Source organism: Cherax quadricarinatus, chromosome 22 (assembly GCF_038502225.1).
Source record: "Cherax quadricarinatus isolate ZL_2023a chromosome 22, ASM3850222v1, whole genome shotgun sequence".
NCBI lineage: Eukaryota > Metazoa > Arthropoda > Malacostraca > Decapoda > Parastacidae > Cherax > Cherax quadricarinatus.
The window spans coordinates 21,224,273-21,243,839 of NC_091313.1; the positions used below are offsets into that span (position 1 = coordinate 21,224,273).

The 19,567-nt window shown below is 47.2% G+C and overlaps 1 protein-coding gene across 3 annotated transcripts in view; it reads right to left on the bottom strand.

The window, feature by feature from the left end:
* cnc (NFE2 like bZIP transcription factor cap-n-collar) overlaps window positions 1-19,567 on the bottom strand; it is a 453,797-nt gene that overhangs the window by 388,144 nt on the left and 46,086 nt on the right. For 2 of the 3 annotated variants that reach the window (XM_053778153.2, XM_053778152.2), the window contains exon 1: window positions 9,322-11,696. In XM_053778153.2, coding sequence (XP_053634128.1) covers window positions 9,322-9,915 — 594 coding nt within the window. In that variant the 5' untranslated portion in view covers window positions 9,916-11,696. Of the gene's footprint in view, window positions 1-9,321; window positions 11,697-19,567 lie in introns of those variants that run through there. The other variant, XM_070087536.1, reaches the window with a different exon arrangement.

Here is a 19,567-nt window from a genome sequence, read left to right on the forward strand (position 1 = left end):
ATGACGAGGTGTCAGAATGGGCTCCTGTGATTAGCGGGGTTCCACAGGGGTCAGTCCTAGGACCTGTGCTGTTTTTGGTATATGAAGAGAATCAAATCGGTCGAGGATCAGGCAGGACTACAAAGAGACCTGGACAGGCTACAAGCCTGGTCCAGCAACTGGCTCCTTGAATTTAACCCTGCCAAATGCAAAGTCATGAAGATCGAGGAAGGGCAAAGAAGACAACAGACAGAGTGTAGTCTAGGTGGCTAAAGACTGCAAACCTCACTCAAGGAAAAAGCTCGTGGGGTGAGTATAATACCAAGCACATCTCCTGAGGCGCACATCAATCAGATAACTTCTGCAGCATATGGGCATCTGGTAAACCTAAGGATAGCGTTTTGATACTTCAGTAAGGAATCGTTCAAGACTCTGTACACCATATATGTCAGGCCCATACTGGAGTATGCAGCACCAGTTTGGAATCCACACCTGGTCAAGCACGTCAAGAAATTAGAGAAAGTGCAAAGGTTTGAAACAAGACTAGTCCCAGAGCTAAGGGGATTGTCCTACTAAGAAAGGTTAAGGGAAATTGGGCTGACGACAGTGGAGGACAGGAAGGTCAGGGGAGACATGATAACGACACATAAAATACTGCTCAGAATAGACAAGGTGGACAAAGACAGGATGTTCCAGAGATGGGACACAGAAACAAGGGGTCACAATTGGAAGTTAAAGACTCAGATGAGTCAAAGGTATGTTAGGAAGTATTTCTTCAGCCATAGAGTTGTCAGGCAGTGGAATAGCCTAGAGAGTGACGTAGTGGAGGCAGGCACCATACATAGTTTTAAGACGAGGTCTGATAAAGCTCCTGGAGCAGGGAAAGAGAGGACTTAGTAACAATCAGTGAAGAGGCAGGGCCAGGAGCTATGACTCAACCCATGGAACCACAAATAAATGAGTACACACACACACACACACACACACACTCACACACACACACACACACACACACACACACACACACACACACACACACATGCACACACACATGCACGCACACACACACGCGCACACACACGCGCACACATACACACACACACGCACGCACGCACGCACACACACACACACACACACACACACACACACACACACACACACACACACACACACACACGCACACGCACACGCTAATGAAAAGCCAATGGGATTTTGATGACTTGGTGAGAGGAGACAGGAGAAGCAAGAGACTACATAATAGGAACACTTCAGTCAGGAGGTCCCAAGGTGATAATTGCAGTGATGTATAACCCACCACAGAACAGCAGGAGGCCAAGGGAAAAGAGTAATAGAGCGATGGTTGACACACTTGCTGAAGTGGCCAGAAGGGATCATGTGAGCAGGACAAAGCTGCTGATTGTGGGTGACCTCAGTCGCAAAGAAAAAAGACTGGGAGAACCTGGAGCCACATGGGGACCCAGAAACGCGGAGGGCTAAGATGATGGAGGTGGTACTAGAAAACCTCATGTGACGACACGTAAGACTGAACCTAGTATTCACCTTTAGTAGTGCAAATAATAAGGACATCACGTATGAAAGACCCCTCGGGGCCAGTGACCACGAGGTTCTGAGCTTCAAATACATAGTAGAGTTACAAGTGGAGAGGGAAGCAGGAAGGGCAGGACAAATGAAGCCAAAATACAAGAGAGAGGACTACACAGGCATGAAAAATTTCCTGCACGGGGTTCAGTGAGACAGAACTGGTAGGGAAGTCAGTAAACGAAATGATGGAATATGTGACAACAATATGCAAAGAAGCTGAGGATGAGCCCTTGGTTCACCCAAAGGTGTAGAGAGGCAAAAACCAAGTGTGCTAGAGAATGGAAGAAGTATTGAAGGCAAAGAACCCAGGAGAATAAGAAGAGCAGTCGTAGAGCCAGAAATGAATATGCACACGTAAGAAGAGAGGCCCCATGACAATACGAAAATGACATAGCAGCGAAAGCCAAATTTGACCCGAAGCTATTGTACAGCTACATCATAAAGAAAACAACAGTCAAGGACCAGGTAATCAGGCTGAGGAACGAAGGAGGGAGATAACAAGAAATGACTGCAAAGTATGTGAGGAGCTCAACATGATTCAAGGAGCTCAACACGATTCAAAGTAGTGTTCACAGGAGAGACGGAGAGGTACATCATCACCAGTTGGACACAATACATACAACCAAGGAAGAAGTGAAGAGGCTGTAAAGCGAGCTAGATACCTCAAAAATGATGGGCCGGATAACATCTCTCCATGGGTCCTGAGAGAGGGCAGAGAGGTGCAATGTGTACCACTAACAACAATCTTCAACACATCTATTGAAACAGGGCGACTACCTGAAGTATGGAAAACAGAAGACAGTCCCAATTTTTAAAAAAGAAGACAGACACGAAGCATTAAACTACAGACCAGTGTCACTGACACGTATAGCATGCAAAGTCATGGAGAAGATTATCAGGAGAAGAGTGGTGGAGCACCTAGAAAGGAATGAGCTTATCAACGACAGCTACCATGGTTTCAGGGATGGGAAATTCCATGTCACAAACCTACTGAGTTCTATGACAGGGCGACAGCAGTAAGAAAAGAAAGAGAGGGGTGGGTAGATTGCATTTTCTTAGACTGTAGGAAGGCGTTTGACACAGTTCCACACAATAGATTTGTGCTAAAGCTGGAGGACCAGGCAGGGATAACAGGGAAGGCACTGCAATGGATCAGGGAATACCTGTAAGGAAAACAACAGCAAGTCATAGTACGTGGTGAGGTGTCAGAGTGGGCACCTATGACGAGCGGGGTTCCACAGGGGTAGTCCTAGGACCGGTGCTGTTTCTAGTATTCGTGAACGACATGACGGAAGGAATAGACTCAGAAGTGTCCCTGTTTGCAGATGACATGAAGTTGATGAGAAGAATTCAATCGGACGAGGACCAGGCAGAGCAACAAAGGGATCTGGACTGGCTGCAGACCTGGTCCAGTAACTGGCTCATGGAGTTCATCCCCACCAAGTGCAAAGTCATGAAGATTGGGGAAGGGCAAGGAAGACCGCAGACGGAGTACAGTGTAGGGGGCCAGGGACTACAGATATCACTCAAAGAAAGGGTCATGGGGTGAGTATAACATCGGGCACATCTGAGGCGCACATTAACCAAGTAACTGCCGCAGCATATGGGCTGCTAGCAAACCTAAGAACAGTATTCTGATATCTCAATAAGGAATCGTTCAGGACCCTGTATACCGTGTACGTTAGGCCTATGATGGAGAATGCAACACAAGTTTGGAACCCACACCTAGCCAAGCACGTAAGGAAATTAGAGAAAGTGCAAAGGTTTGCAACAACACTAGTCCCGGAGCTAAGGGACATGTCCTACGACATATAAAATACTGAGAGGAATCGAAAAGGTGGACAGAGACAGGATGTTTCAGAGATGGGACACAACAACAAGGGGTCACGGTTGGAAGTTGAAGACTCAGATGAATCACAGGGATGTTAGAAAGAAGTATTTCTTCGGTCACAGAGTTGTCAGGAAGTGGAATAGTCTGGGAAGTGATGTAGTGGAGGCAGGATCCATACAGACCTTTAAGAAGAAATATGATAAAGCTCATAGAGCAGGAAGAGTGACCTATTAGCGACCAGTGAAGAGGCGGGGTCAGAAGCTGTGACTCGACCCCTGCAACCACAACTAGGTGAGCACACGCACACGCACAAGCACACGTACACGCGCACGCACACACACACACACACACACACACACACACACACACACACAGTACACTACCAGGTCCTCGACGCTCACAGGCCCCCCAAACCACAGTGTTGGAGAGGAAACTGAAGGTATGGTACACAAACGCTGATGGAATAACAAATTAGTGGGAGGAGTGGCACGAAAGAGTCAAAGAGGCATCACTGGACATCATAGCTCTCACAGAAAGAAAGCTTACAGGTATGATAACAGATGCCATCTTTCCAATAGGATACCAGATCCTGAGGAAAGACAGAGGGAACAGGGGGGGGGGTGGAGAAGTGGCACTACTGATGAAAAACCGATGGAATTTTGATGAGCTGGAGAGAGGAGAAAGTGGAGAAGCAAGTGATTACAAAGTGGGAACGCTTCAGTCTGGAGGTCCCAAGGTGGTAATTGCAGTGATGTATAACCCACCACAGAACAGCAGGAGACCAAGGCAAGAATATGATGAGAGCAATAGAGTGATGGTTGACACACTGGCTGTAGTGGCCAGAAGGGCTCACGTGTGCAGGGCAAAGCTACTGATCATGGGTGACTTTAACCACAAGGAAATCGATTGGGAGAACTTGGAGCCACACGGGGGCCAAGATACATGGAGGGCTAAGATGATGGAGGTGGTACTGGAAAACTTCATGTACCAACACGTAAGGGACACTACAAGAGAGAGAGGAGAGGATGAACCAGCAAGACTGGACCTATTATTCACCTTGAGTAGTGCAGATATTGAGGACATGACATACTAAAGACCCCTTGGGGCCAGCAATCATGTGCTTTTAAGTTTCGAATACACAGTAGAGCTACAAGTGGAGGGGGAAGCAGGAAGGCCCGGGCGAATGAAGCCAAACTACAAAAAAGGGGACTACACGGGAATGAGGAACTTCCTGAATGGGGTTCAGTGGGACAGAGAACTGGCAGGGAAGTCAGTAAATGAGATAATGGAATATGTAACAACAATATGCAAGGAAGCTGAGGAGAGGTTTGTACCCAAGGGTAACAGGAATAATGAAAAAGTCAGGATGAGCCCATGGTTCACCCATAGATGCAGGGAGGCAAAAACCAAGTGTGCTAGGGAATGGAAGAAGTATCGAAGGCAAAGGACCCAGGAGAATAAGGAGAGCAGTTGTACAGCCAGAAATAAATATGCGCAGATAAGAAGGGAGGCCCAACGACAATATGAAAACGACATAGCAGCGAAAGCCAAATCTGACCCAAAGCTGTTATACAGCCACATCAGGAGGAAAACGACAGTCAAGGACCAGGTAATCAGGCTAAGGAAGGAAGGAGGAGAGACAACAAGAAACGACTGTGAAGTATGTGAGGAACTCAACATGAGATTCAAAGAAGTGTTCACAGAGGAGACAGAAGGGGCTCCAGAAAAACGGAGAGGTGGGGTACACCACCAAGTGCTGGACACAGTACACACAACCGAGGAAGAAGTGAAGAGGCTTCTGAGTGAGCTAGATACCTCAAAGGCAATGGGGCCAGATAACATCTCTCCATGGGTCCTGGGAGAGGGAGCAGAGGTGCTATGTGTACCCCTAACAACAATATTCAATATATCTATCACAGGGAGATTGCCCGAGGCATGGAAGACAGCAAATGTAGTCCCAATTTTTAAAAAAAGGAGACAGACATGAAGCTCTAAACTACAGACCAGTGTCACTGACATGTATAGCATGCAAAGTCATGGAGAAGATTATCAGAAGAGTGGTGGAACACCTAGAAAGGAATGATCTCATTAACAGCAGCCAACATGGTTTCAGGGAGGGTAAATCCTGCGTCACAAACCTACTGGAGTTCTATGACAGGGTGACAGCAGTAAGACAAGAGAGAGAGGGGTGGGTAGACTGCATTTTCGTGGACTGTAAGAAGGCGTTTGACACAGTTCCACACAAGAGATTAGTGCAAATACTTGAGGACCAGGCAGGGATAACAGGGAAGGCACTACAATGAATGAGGGAATACTTGTCAGGAAGACAGCAGCGAGTCATGGTACGTGGCTAGGTGTCAGAGTGGGCGTCTGTGACCATCGGGGTCCCACAGGGGTCTCTCAGTAGTAGTAACCAGTTACCAGTCTCAGTAGTAACCAGTTACCAGTAACCGTCCATTGACTCAACGACCAACCGTCTCGCCTGAGTCACGGTCTTTCATATTGTGCTGAGCTGACACTATTTCAAAAGACCCCACTGGGTGCTGGGCAGACGGCCAGGAGTATTACGAGTGTAACCAAGGAGATAGGTAACGGCTGCGGCTCTGTCCACATAACAGTAATTATACGTAATAACAGCCTACGTGAGTATTTCTACCCTAATCCACGTATCGAACTCCCACATGATAGGTCAGTCCTAGGACCAGTGCTGTTTCTCGTATTTGTGAACGACATGACGGAAGGAATAGACTCTGAAGTGTCCCTGTTTGCAAATGACGTGAAGTTGATGAGAAGAATTCACTCGGTCGAAGACCAGGCAGAACTACAAAGGGATCTGGACAGGCTGCAGACCTGGTCCAGCAATTGGCTCCTGGAGTTCAACCCCACCAAGTGCAAAGTCATGAAGATTGGGGAAGGGCAAAGAAGACCGCAGACGGAGTACAGTCTAAGGGGCTAGAGACTACAAACCTCACTCAAGGAAAAAGATCTTGGGGTGAGTATAACACTAGGCACATCTCCTGAGGCGCACATCAACCAAATAACTGCTGCAGCATATGGGCGCCTAGCAAACCTCAGAACAGCATTCCGACATCTTAATAAGGAATCGTTCAGGACCCTGTACACCGTGCACGTTAGGCCCATATTGGTGTATGCGGCACCAGTTTGGAACCCACACCTAGCCAAGCACGTAAAGAAACAAGAGAAAGTGCAAAGGTTTGCAACAAGACTAGTCCCAGAGCTAAGGGGTATGTCCTACGAGGAGAGGTTAAGGGAAATCGATCTGACGACACTGGAGGACAGGAGAGATGGGGGGACATGATAACGACATACAAAATACTGAGAGGAATTGACAAGGTGGACAAAGACAGGTTGTTCCAGAGATGGGACACAGCAACAAGGGGACACAGTTGGAAGTTGAAGGCACAGATGAATCACAGGGATGTTAGGAAGTATTTCTTCAGGCACAGAGTTGTCAGGAAGTGGAATAGTTTGGGAAGGCGATGTAATGGAGGCAGGAACCATACATAGCTTTAAGCAGAGGTATGATAAAGCTCACGGTTCAGGGAGAGTGACCTAGTAGCGACCAGTGAAGAGGTGGGGCCAGGAGCTAGGACTCGACCCCTGCAACCTCTACACCTCTACTAGGTGAGGTGAGTACACACACACACACACACACACACACACACACACACACACACACACACACACACACACACACACACACACACACACACACACACACACGCACGCACACACACACGCACGCGCGCGCGCACTTATTGCTTAGCGAAACTCTTAAGTCTGACGGAGTGTAACACTTTGAATAGGTGTATTACTCAGCAAAACTGACCAATCATACTGCTCTGTGGGCCACCTGTAATTACTTATCTGTACGTTTCTGAATGTGTGTATGTGTTGTAAAGTAAGTTTTAAATGCTCCTGCTTAAGGTGGTTGCTCGGGACCTGGTGCTTCTGGACAAGACCAGCCAAAGATCAAGGTTGCGGCTGGTTAAGAGTTAAACATTTACCATGGAGATGTCGCCGTTGTGAGAAGGACGTGGTTCTCGGGTTACACAGTAGTTCATCACGTGCTGAGGCAAGGAACTACAGAGTACATAACAAGACATAAAGCCCCTGAGTGGGGTTACACAGTAGTTCACTTTCGTGTAATTCCTCAGTTTTAATGTTGAGGCTTGCATAATACTTAAAATTTAATTCTACATTTAACTGGAAGCCTAAATATCGATCTTGTCAAAAGCGTGTCCTAAAGAAGATCCCAGGGTTCCCCCCATCTCCCACGTCCCGGTTCCAGATCTGGCACCTGATCGACCCCGTGCTAGCCGCACGGAGTCTAACGTAAGAACACAGCCCGGCTGATTAAGAATTGACTTATGGAACTTGCCAAGTTCTCCACTGAAAACAACTATGATTTTGTTGGTTGCTGGTAATTCCCCTTGTGTGTGAAAGATGTTGAAAAAGTCTTGGTTCCTTTATATTTATTATTTCTTAATGGGAAGACAAACTTTCATATCTTATTATGCTCGTCATGAGAGCCTGACTCACCTCCCAGCAGCAACATGTCTTTCAATGAGTAAGTCTTACTGCCAGGGGTAATATGTCTTACTGTGAGCTGCTGAGCAAGGTTTACCGCCAGGAGAACATGTCTTTACTCTGAATCATAAGGCAATATATGGTTTTCGTTATATCCGCCTTGAACCCTTATATTTACCTTGAATGATGTGGGGATCATAGCCTCTCCTAGGTGACGCCCAGCAAGAACGCATCGTGAATTTTCTTGAAGGAAGTCTAGTGGTAATTTCGCTGCTATTTCACTGGAGGCAACTGAAAAGCCTTATGTCTTTTGTGAATTTCCTCTTAGAGAAGTTACTGTGTCCAGACTTTTCACTGGGTCAGTCTGCTCCGTCTACGAGAACCCGCTCTCAAGAAATTATTAGTGTACAGATATGGAACAACTCCTATAGCATAAGAAAATAATCAACAATATGTGTCCAGAACAGACAACTGAAACTGTACATACGAAGACATGGAAATACTGCAGGAGGAAGCGAGAAGTGTGAGATAATACATGAGGCAGATAATACGAAAGAGGAGGGGGATAGGAAGGATAATACAAGATGGGGGAGGGCCATAATACAAGTGGGGAGAGGAATGTAATAGAACAAGGGAGGGGAGGGAAGCGAATAACACAGCAGGGATGAAAGGTAGCAGGAACACGGATCATCCAAGAGACAGTGATCCTAGTAGCGAAAAGCGGAGGCGGGACTAGTAGCTGAGATTCGATCTCTACAACAACATATAGGAGCGTACATGGAGGTGAGTACATGTCAGTTGTGCCGGTAGTAACAGCCTGGTTGATCACGCCCTGGTCCACCGCGAGGCCTGGTCATGGACCGGGCCGCGGGGGCGTTGACCCCTGGAACACCCTCAAGGCATGGCCAGCCACCACATTTCATTAACCTTCAAACAATAAAACAACTGCACTAACAAGCGCACAAGAACCAATAAGTGCTATCACACCAAGTTCAATGCCCTGTGTAAAAAAAAAAAAAAAAAAAAAAAAAAAACATGAAATGGTTAACATTAAAAGATTCCGCTAAAAAAATCCCCGAGGTCTCTACAGGTGCCTCGGTCATTATAAAAATTACATAGCATACAAGAAGTGTCGTTTACATAGCCTAGAATACAAGTCCTTCACCTGGTCTAGTATACAAGTATGGTATACCTGATCTAGTGGAGATTAAATGTTGTTTACCTGGTCTAGTATAGTTGTATGTTTGACCTGGTCTAGTATAGATGTATGTTTGGCCTGGTCAAGTATAGATGTATGTTTGGCCTGGTCAAGTATACATGTTTGACCTGGTCTAGTACAGAGGTAAAGCAAGGTTTACCTGGTCATGTTGTGACCTGGGTGGCTTGCCGAGCACCAGCAGGTCCCGCAGCAGTGAGGGAGAGGGTTTGACGTCCTGGATCTCTCCTGCTGAAGGTGTGACGGAGCGGAAGGCGCTGCCCTCGGAGGGGACGACACAGCTACTGTCGCTGTCGGAGTAGTGGTGGGTGTCGCTGAAAGCGTCGAAGGTGCGGCACCCGTCGTCGGGTGTGAGAGGTGGTGCCGCCTGCGGCCCCAGGCACTCTGACCCTACACTGCTGACACAGGGCGACGACGCCGGTGTATATCGCACTAGGGTGGAGATGGAGGGCAGCGGGGTGGTGGAGGGTGGTAAAGGGGAAGATAACCCTAAGGGTGACGATAACCCCAGGGGTGACGATAATACTCCTTGCGGGGCAGCACGGACGATTGAGGGAAACTGGGGCGAGACGTGGGGGACAAGTTGCCCTGTGGGTGTGCCGCTGTGGCTCTGACTGCCTGGTCGTACTGTGGTTAGTTCACCCGTCTCAGAGTCGCGGATGTGGGGCGGCTTCAAGCCCAGGAAGTCTTTGAGAAATGCCCAGTCGTCGTTGACCTCGTCAGTGAGGCTGAGCATGCCCCTGAAGTGTGCCGCCACCACATCCAGCTCGCCCTCTTTGATCCACCCACTGCTTCCCACGACCACTTCCCCTCCTCCTCCTCCACCCGCGGCCCCCGCGCCTCCCCTCTCCTTCTCCCCTCCACCACCGGGGCTGGTGGTGGCCTCTCCACCTGCACCCACCAGTTGATGAGGGTCCTCCACCCCTTGCTCCACTGTTGCGCCAGTCAGTCCTGGCCCCCACCAACACTACACCCGCTGAAGAACCTCGCTTACTCCCTCCCTCAATACTCTCCAACACTAATGTTCCTCCGGTAACTTGCGACCCCTCACCAAGACTCCACTAAGGCACCACGTACACTCCAACGTAACACCAACACAAGATTGTCACTTGCTCTCTGGCACTGATCACTCACTGGTCTCGGATATGTACTTTTCAGTTCACTACAGAATAAGAAAACGGTTTGTCTGCGTGGACATCCACACACTTGTGTTGATGACACTTACACTGCCTTAACACTCATATTAGTTCGTCTGCAAATTAAGTGTTACTGTCATATGAGAGACAGACAAGAGACAAATCTCAAATGTATACAGAGACTATTATCCGCCTTTCGTGTCCACACACCAGCCATTCCCATCACCTCTAATTTTACACCCAAGATATCAAAATATGGCAGGCTAAGCCCATCCCTTACACACACACACTAACCATTTCTGGTGACATCTATCCTGCCCATTTCTACTAAATCTCGCCGTTGATCACCATTATAATACAAACATACGCACATAAACACAGCAACCACATATGGGTGAGTACGCACACACACACACACACACACACTGAACCCCTGCAACCACAAATAGGTAAGTACATAGGCCAAGTGCTTATCGACAAGTGCCTTTGACAACTAATAACAAGCGGACGAACACACACACATGCCAAGTGTCTATCGACATGTGCCTTAGAGAGCTAGTAACGAACGAGCACACACACACACACACATATACACATGTAACCTTTAACACTGTCACAGATTAAGCTTGAGTGTTCATTCAGTATCTCCTTTGCTTAGTTTACCAACAATACCTTCACCTCATAGACAACACTAACAAGGCCCCCTGATACGTAAGCTAGGTGGTGGAATGCATTACTGAACACTGACGGAATTTCTGCTGTTACAAGAATATTAATTAACAAGAGTGGTTGAGTGTGAACATACCGATGACACTTGGTCACACTAAAAATGAATCAATATGAAGTGCGACCGTTAACGCCCACGTCTGCCTTCACCTCCCTGTCAGTATACACCGAGAAGTGTAGGCAAGTAACACACAATGTGATAATGTCTTGTTTACTGAAATTGGATGTATCCCTAGTACGGGTACACCAGTGGTGCCCACTGCTGAATGGACAACCACTTGACTAAGACCCGCTTCAGTTTACTAACAGAAACCAATTACCACATCCCATCCCTTCACTGAGTGTGAATACGTGAGCCCTCCGGGGTCTTCCTTCACTGAGTGTGAGTGTTTAGAAATTCCAGGTTCTTCCTTCACTCAGGATGAGAGTGTGGTGCTGCCTGGTGGTAGTAACGCGGCTCAAGTGAGGTTGAACACATGTGTGGCGCCATGTATGGCAAGTGGAATGGTTGTCAACTGCAAGAGGTTTTGTTGTACTTGCAGGCGAGTCCATTAACACTACCAGCAACAGCAGCACCACCATCAGGAGGACACCGTGGAGACGACTCCTGCTTGAGGTCACAGGTGTACCACCATCAGCGGTGGTGTCCACGAACATCACCAGGGTACTGCGCTCCTCTATACCTTATCCACCTTATCTTTACTATCTTCTCGAGGGAACGTCCCCTTCCCCCTCACCCAATCTATGTTGACGTGACCACAACCCGCAGAAACGTTGGAGGAAGGAGGCTGGGACGAGCGATGCTAGCACCTTTGACAGGACACCAGAAAATACCTCTGCTACCCCCATCTCAACACAACCTACCACACTGCTACAACTTCATAATCAACATAGACTCTGGTAGTACTCTGGTAGTAGTGTGTGGTGGAGGTACACATACTAGCCATGTACATTCCTTATACTAGCAATATCAGAACACCTCATAACCACCAACCACACTGACCACATCACACGCACCACCACCACACTAACCACATCACACCCACCACAGTACTGACCACATCACACGCACCACCACCACACTGACCACATCACACGCACCACCACCACACTGACCACATCATAACGAACTTATTGTCCCATCGTATTCCACTTGAACCTGGTACTAGACCTATCTATATACCTGCATACAGAATGCCTCATTCACAAGTTGCTGTCGCAGAAGAATTGATCAATCAAATGCTTGATGATGGAGTTATTGCACCTAGCAATTCACCTTGGAATGCGCCCTTGATCCTAGTACCTAAGAAGGATGGTACTTGGCGCCCAGTGATTGACTTTAGGAAGTTAAATGCGAAAACTATCCCAGATCGCTTCCCACTTCCTGTACTGGGTGATCTTTTACGTAACATCGGAGATAACAAAGTCTTTTCAACCCTGGATTTGTTACAAGGGTTTTGGCAAGTCCCTCTTCACGAGGACAGCCAAGAGCTAACTGCATTCTCCACTCCTACAGGTCATTATCACTTCCTCCGTATGGCGTTTGGATTATGATCCTCCCCTATCACGTTCTCAAGGCTCATGACTAATATCTTTAGAGGTCTCATAGGTAATGCACTTATGGTGTACTTAGATGATGTAATCGTCATGTCTAAAGACGTGGATACACACTTGAAAAGACTTGATGTAGTACTTGGTAAGCTTGAAGAAGCCAATTTAAAGATCAAACTGTCTAAATGTCAATTTTTCAGATCAGAAATTAAGTTTCTTGGTCACGTAGTCACTCCTAGAGGGGTTACGACTGACCAAAGTAAAGTAACTGCAGTACTAAATTTTCCAACTCCCAAAACTGCTGATGCTGTAAGATCCTTTGTGGGCTTAGCAGGTTTTTATAGATCTTTCATTGCCAATTTTTCTTCCATAGCTGCTCCTCTAACTGAGTTGCTTAAGAAAGATGCTCCTTTTGTTTGGACCTTCCGTCAAGAAAGAGCATTCCAAACTCTAAAAGAAAAACTAACATCTGCTCCAATTTTGAAATTTCCAGATTTTTCTAAGCCCTTCTATCTGACTACTGATGGTAGTTCTATTGGTATAGGTGTCGTACTAGCTCAGAAGACCGATGGCAAGTACAACGCAGTTACATTTGCTAGCCGAGTCCTTACGAAGGCTGAACGTAATTATACAGTAACTGAGCAAGAAGCTTTAGCAATAGTATGGTCTTTAAAGCACTTCCAAGACATTATTTATCAGTACTCTGTTCATGTCTTGACAGACCATGCTCCACTGATACCTTTATTCCAGAACAAACAACCTACTGGAAGGTTAGCCAGATGGACCTTGACTATCCAAGAGTTCAATCCCACCTTTGAACACTTACCTGGCAAGTCAAATGTAGTCGCAGATGCCTTATCGCGACATGTTGGTATAGTAACTGCAGACCCTCCATTTAGTGCTGAGGATGTAAAGAATGCTCAACGAGCAGATCCCATGTGGTCTGGTGTGATTCGATTCCTGCTCCAGGAAGATCTTATTCTGACTGTGAAGCCACCAGCACCCATCAGTGACTTTGTCATGAACCAAGAATTACTGTATCGAACAGCCGAGTTGGGTACTCCTAGAAGAAGAGTATACCAGTTAGTAATTCCACAGTCACTAGTGAATGTAGCCTTACAGCTAGTTCACGATGTACCAGGTGTTGCGCACCCTGGTATGGATCGTTCAGTAAAACAAGCCAGATTGAAATACTTTTGGCCTCGTATGGCAAATGTAGTGTCTGCATGCAACATAAAGGTAATGCTAATGGCACTAATCCAATCCAAGTGTATCCAACTACTAGCGAACCATGGGAAAGAGTTGCGCTAGATTTGTTAACTAATTTCCAGTGTTCCCTCCAAGGCAACAAACATCTATGTGTTATGGTAGACCATTTCACCAGATATTGTGAGATAGTTCCTGTTGCAGATAAGACTGCCGAGACAGTAGCTAAAGCGTTTAAAGAACGCATTATCTGCAGGCATACCACCCCTAAGTCCCTAGTAACAGATAATGGAGGTGAATTCTGTAATGAGATTCTTGAAAATTTGTGCACCTTGTACAAGATCTCTAAATCCACCATTGTTCCTCATCATCCTGCCAGCAATGGGTTAGCGGAACGTACCAATAAAAAAGTACTTGATGTCTTGAGAGCCACTATCAATCCCAACAGTGAAACTTGGGATGAAGTTATACCTGATGTGCAGTGTGCTATAAATTCTGTTTACAATGTTTCTATAGGTGACACTCCACATTATGCATTGTACGGTGTAGATAAACGTTTGCCTTATGAGTTGCTATATTCTAATCCGAAACCAAATTACAACCCTGATGATTTCATAGCAACTCGTACCAGCTTAGCTCAAAGTGTTTTTAGAAGAATCCGTGAAACACTTCATAAATCAACAGCAGAATTTACAAGAGTCGCAAACACTCGAGCAAAGCCATCCAAAATCAAAGTAGGTTCGAGAGTTATGCTGACTAACTTTAACAAAACGTCTGCAATGCCTAAGCTTGATCAAAAGTTTGTTGGTCCTTATCGAGTAGTTGAACATATCACTGGTAATAAGTATAAGGTTGGAAATAAATGGTATAAAATACCGACACAATGGCAATATAAACACAAATGCAGTATAATGTGATCCTTTATTGCCAAGTATAAGGTTAGAGAAATTAGTACTGGTCAGTATAAAGAATCGCATTTAGATCATATGAAGTTAGTATGTGATGATAATGATGTTCCAACACAGACTAATGTGACAGACTCTGACAATCCTCCTGATCCTGTACTCTCTACCTCTGATACTCAGTCAGACGATCAACCTGAATGTCGTTATTCCCTACGTACACGACAGGTATTGAGAAATCCTCAAGTATCATTTGTAACTACCAATTCAGATTTGCCTCAAATACAGCATGAGTTAGCCAGTGCAACAGAGTTTGATCTTCCCAAAGATGACACCCATTCTGCATATATCAATCTCACCCTAGCAGAGTTGGGGTTAAATGTAAATAACCTGTATAGATGAATAATTACAGTATCAACTTATCAGTGTTCAAGAATTTTTTTTTGTGTTCATGTTCTCTCCGAATTCTGAGAATTAACAGTCCAGATTTGAGTGCACCGAATCTGCCTTTCTGTTAAACACTTCTTTCTTTGTATATATTCTTTCCTCAGAATTCGTAGATCACATGAATACAGATCGATCGATCAAATTTTTTTTTATCACTTCTATTGTGTAATCCCAACGTTGAGTTTCATTCAATGAGTTGTGCTATATTAATTGTTGTGTACTTTGACATTGTATAGAATCAGCCCAAGCCGTACACCTGCCGTCCAGATTTGAGTGCACCGAATCTGCCTTTCTGTTAAACACTTCTTTCTTTGTATATATTCTTTCCTCAGAATTCGTAGATCACATGAATACAGATCGATCAATCAAATTTTTTTTTATCACTTCTATTGTGTAATCCCAACGTTGAGTTTCATTCAATGAGTTGTGCTATATTAATTGTTGTGTACTTTGACATTGTATAGAATCAGCCCAAGCCGTACACCTGCCGTCTCTCTAGTTTGTATTAGTCGTATGTCGGGATGACATACGTTAGCGTCGCCGAGCTCTCAGTAGTAGTACCAGTTCCTAGCAACCAGTTACCAGTAACCAGTGTACCAGTAGATGACTCACTACCAACCGTCTGTGTGAATCATTGACTGTATTCATATTGCTGCTGACCATAGCAGGATTTCAAACACCCTCACCCGTAGGCACTATGAGTCAGTCGACGATAAGCAGGAGAGAGAGACAGGTCGGCTGTTGGTGCTTTCCCATACTTTCCGTTATATTATACGTACTACCAGCCTACGTGAGTATTCTTACCCCATCCACGTTATCGAAACCCACATGACACCACCACCACACTGACCACATCACACCCACCACAGTACTGGCCATATAACACGCACCACCACCACACTGACCACATCACACGCACCACCACCACACTGATCACATCACACGCACCACCACCACACTGATCACATCACATGCACCACCACCACACTGACCACATCACACCCACCACAGCACTGACCACATCACACGCACCACCACCACACTGACCACATCACACGTAGCACCACACTGACCACATCACACGCACTACCACCACACTGATCACATCACACGCACCACCACCACACTGATCACATCACACGCACCACCACCACACTGATCACACCACACCGTCATCATCCGTGCATAATACACACTAAGTGCGCGCGCTATTATTTACCTTCGTCATTGTTATTCTCTTGAATAGTTTCTGGTTTTATTACCACAACTATTATTACAAAATGTCCCCAATGAAAAGCAAGCGACGAGTACACTAAGAGAAAACTAAATAAGTTTAAAGAGCCTGAGACTTTTAACATATTCTGTCTGCGTAAATTCAGCCAACATTTAAAATATTGGGAACGACTGAAGTCTCATCAACTTTTCTCCTTGGAACGTTGTCGAGAGAGATTCATCATAATTTACACCTGAAAAATTCTGGAGGGATTAGTCCCAAATCTGTACACAGAAATTACTCAGTACGAGAGCAAGAGACTTGGCAGAAGATGCATAATGATCTCCAATGAAAAGTAGAGTCACCGTTAATGCACAAAGAACAAAGAGATAACTGAATAAGTATATATGAACCAAGATATTTTAACACCTTCCCTTTATATCCTTCCCTTTATATATATATATATATATATATATATATATATATATATATATATATATATATATATATATATGTGTGTATGTGTATGTGTATGTGTGTATGTGTATGTGTGTATGTGTATGTGTGTGTGTGTGTGTGTGTGTGTGTGTGTGTGTGTGTGTGTGTGTGTGTGTGTGTGTGTGTGTGTGTGTGTGTGTGTGTGTGTAAGATAATTATCAACAGGCCCCTAAGCTGTCTCCAAGGGCGATAAGTTCCTCGAGTCAGCTCCTGATCTAGTGAGGTGTATGCCTATGTGATTCAGTGTGCTGCTAGTAATAGGAAGTCTTGTCTGGGACCGCACGCGGGAGTCATGTCCTAGGTATCCATAACAGTCATAGAACAAGTAGGTGACCCCTGTGCTCATTATATTCAACCAACATAACAAAAATAATGCCCCTCCCTGGCAGTGTCTACACCAGCAGTGAGGGTACTGCCCCTGCCTGGCAGTGACTACATCAGCAGAGAGGGTACTGCCTCTCCTTGGCAGTGACTACACCAGCAGAGAGGGTACTGCCTCTCCTTGGCAGTGACTACACCAGCAGACAGTGATGGTACTGCCCCTCCCTGGCAGTGTCTACTCCAGCAGACAGTGAGGGTACTGCCTCCTCCCTGGGAGTGTCTAAACCAGCACAGTGAGGATACTGCCTCTCCCTGGTAGTGTCTACACCAGCAGACAGTGAGGGTACTGCCCCCCCCGGCAGTGTCTACACCAGCAGACAGAGAGGGTACTGCCCCCTCCCTGGCAGTGTCTACACCAGCAGACAGTGAGGGTACTGACACCTCCCTGTCAGTGTCTACACAAGCAGACAGTGAGGGTACTGCCCCCTCCCTGGCAGTGTCTACACCAGCAGACAGTGAAGGTACTACCCTCCCTGGCAGTGTCTACACCAGCAGACAGTGAAGGTACTACCCTCCCTGGCAGTGCCTACACCAGCAGACAGTGAAGGTACTACCCTCCCTGGCAGTGTCTACACCAGCAGACAGTGAAGGTATTACCCTCCCTGGCAGTGTCTACACCAGCAGACAGTAAGGATACTACCCTCCCTGGCAGTGTCTACACCAGCAGACAGTGAAGGTACTACCCTCCCTGGCAGTGCCTACACCAGCAGACAGACAGGGTACTACCCTCCCTGGCAGTGTCTACACCAGCAGACAGTGAGGGTACTACCCTCCCTGGCAGTGTCTACACCAGCAGACAGTGAGGGTACTACCCTCCCTGGCAGTGTCTACACCAGCAGACAGTGAGGGTACTACCCTCCCTGGCAGTGTCTACACCAGCAGACAGTGAGGGTACTACCCTCCCTGGCAGTGTCTACACCAGCAGACAGTGAGGGTGCTACCCTCCCTCGCTGTGTCTACACCAGCAGACAGTGAAGGTACTACCCTCCCTGGCAGTGTCTACACCAGCAGACAGTGAGGGTACTACCCTCCCTGGCAGTGTCTACACCAGCAGACAGTGAGGGTACTACCCTCCCTGGCAGTGTCTACACCAGCAGACAGTGAAGGTACTACCCTCCCTGGCAGTGTCTACACCAGCAGACAGTGAGGGTACTGCCCTCCCTGACAGTGTCTACACCAGCAGACAGTGAGGGTACTACCCTCCCTGGCAGTGTCTACACCAGCAGACAGTGAGGGTACTACCCTCCCTGGCAGTGTCTACACAAGCAGACAGTGAGGGTACTACCCTCCCTGGCAGTGTCTACACCAGCAGACAGTGAGGGTACTACCCTCCCTGGCAGTGTCTACACCAGCAGACAGTGAGGGTACTACCCTCCCTGGCAGTGTCTACACCAGCAGACAGTGAGGGTGCTACCCTCCCTGGCAGTGTCTACACCAGCAGACAGTGAGGGTACTACCCTCCCTGGCAGTGTCTACACCAGCAGACAGTGAAGGTACTACCCTCCCTGGCAGTGTCTACACCAGCAGACAGTGAGGGTACTGCCCTCCCTGACAGTGTCTACACCAGCAGACAGTGAGGGTACTACCCTCCCTGGCAGTGTCTACACCAGCAGACAGTGAGGGTACTACCCTCCCTGGCAGTGTCTACACCAGCAGACAGTGAGGGTACTACCCTCCCTGGCAGTGTCTACACCAGCAGACAGTGAGGGTACTACCCTCCCTGGCAGTGTCTACACCAGCAGACAGTGAGGGTACTACCCTCCCTGGCAGTGTCTACACCAGCAGACAGTGAGGGTACTACCCTCCCTGGCAGTGTCTACACCAGCAGACAGTGAGGGTACTACCCTCCCTGGCAGTGTCTACACCAGCAGACAGTGAGGGTGCTACCCTCCCTGGCAGTGTCTACACCAGCAGACAGTGAGGGTACTACCCTCCCTGGCAGTGTCTACACCAGCAGACAGTGAGGGTACTACCCTCCCTGGCAGTGTCTACACCAGCAGACAGTGAGGGTACTACCCTCCCTGGCAGTGTCTACACCAGCAGACAGTGAGGGTGCTACCCTCCCTGGCAGTGTCTACACCAGCAGACAGTGAGGGTACTACCCTCCCTGGCAGTGTCTACACCAGCAGACAGTGAGGGTACTACTCTCCTTGGCAGTGTCTACACCAGCAGACAGTGAGGGTACTACCCTCCCTGGCAGTGTCTACACCAGCAGACAGTGAGGGTACTACCCTCCCTGGCAGTGTCTACACCAGCAGACAGTGAGGGTACTACCCTCCCTGGCAGTGTCTACACCAGCAGACAGTGAGGGTACTACCCTCCCTGGCA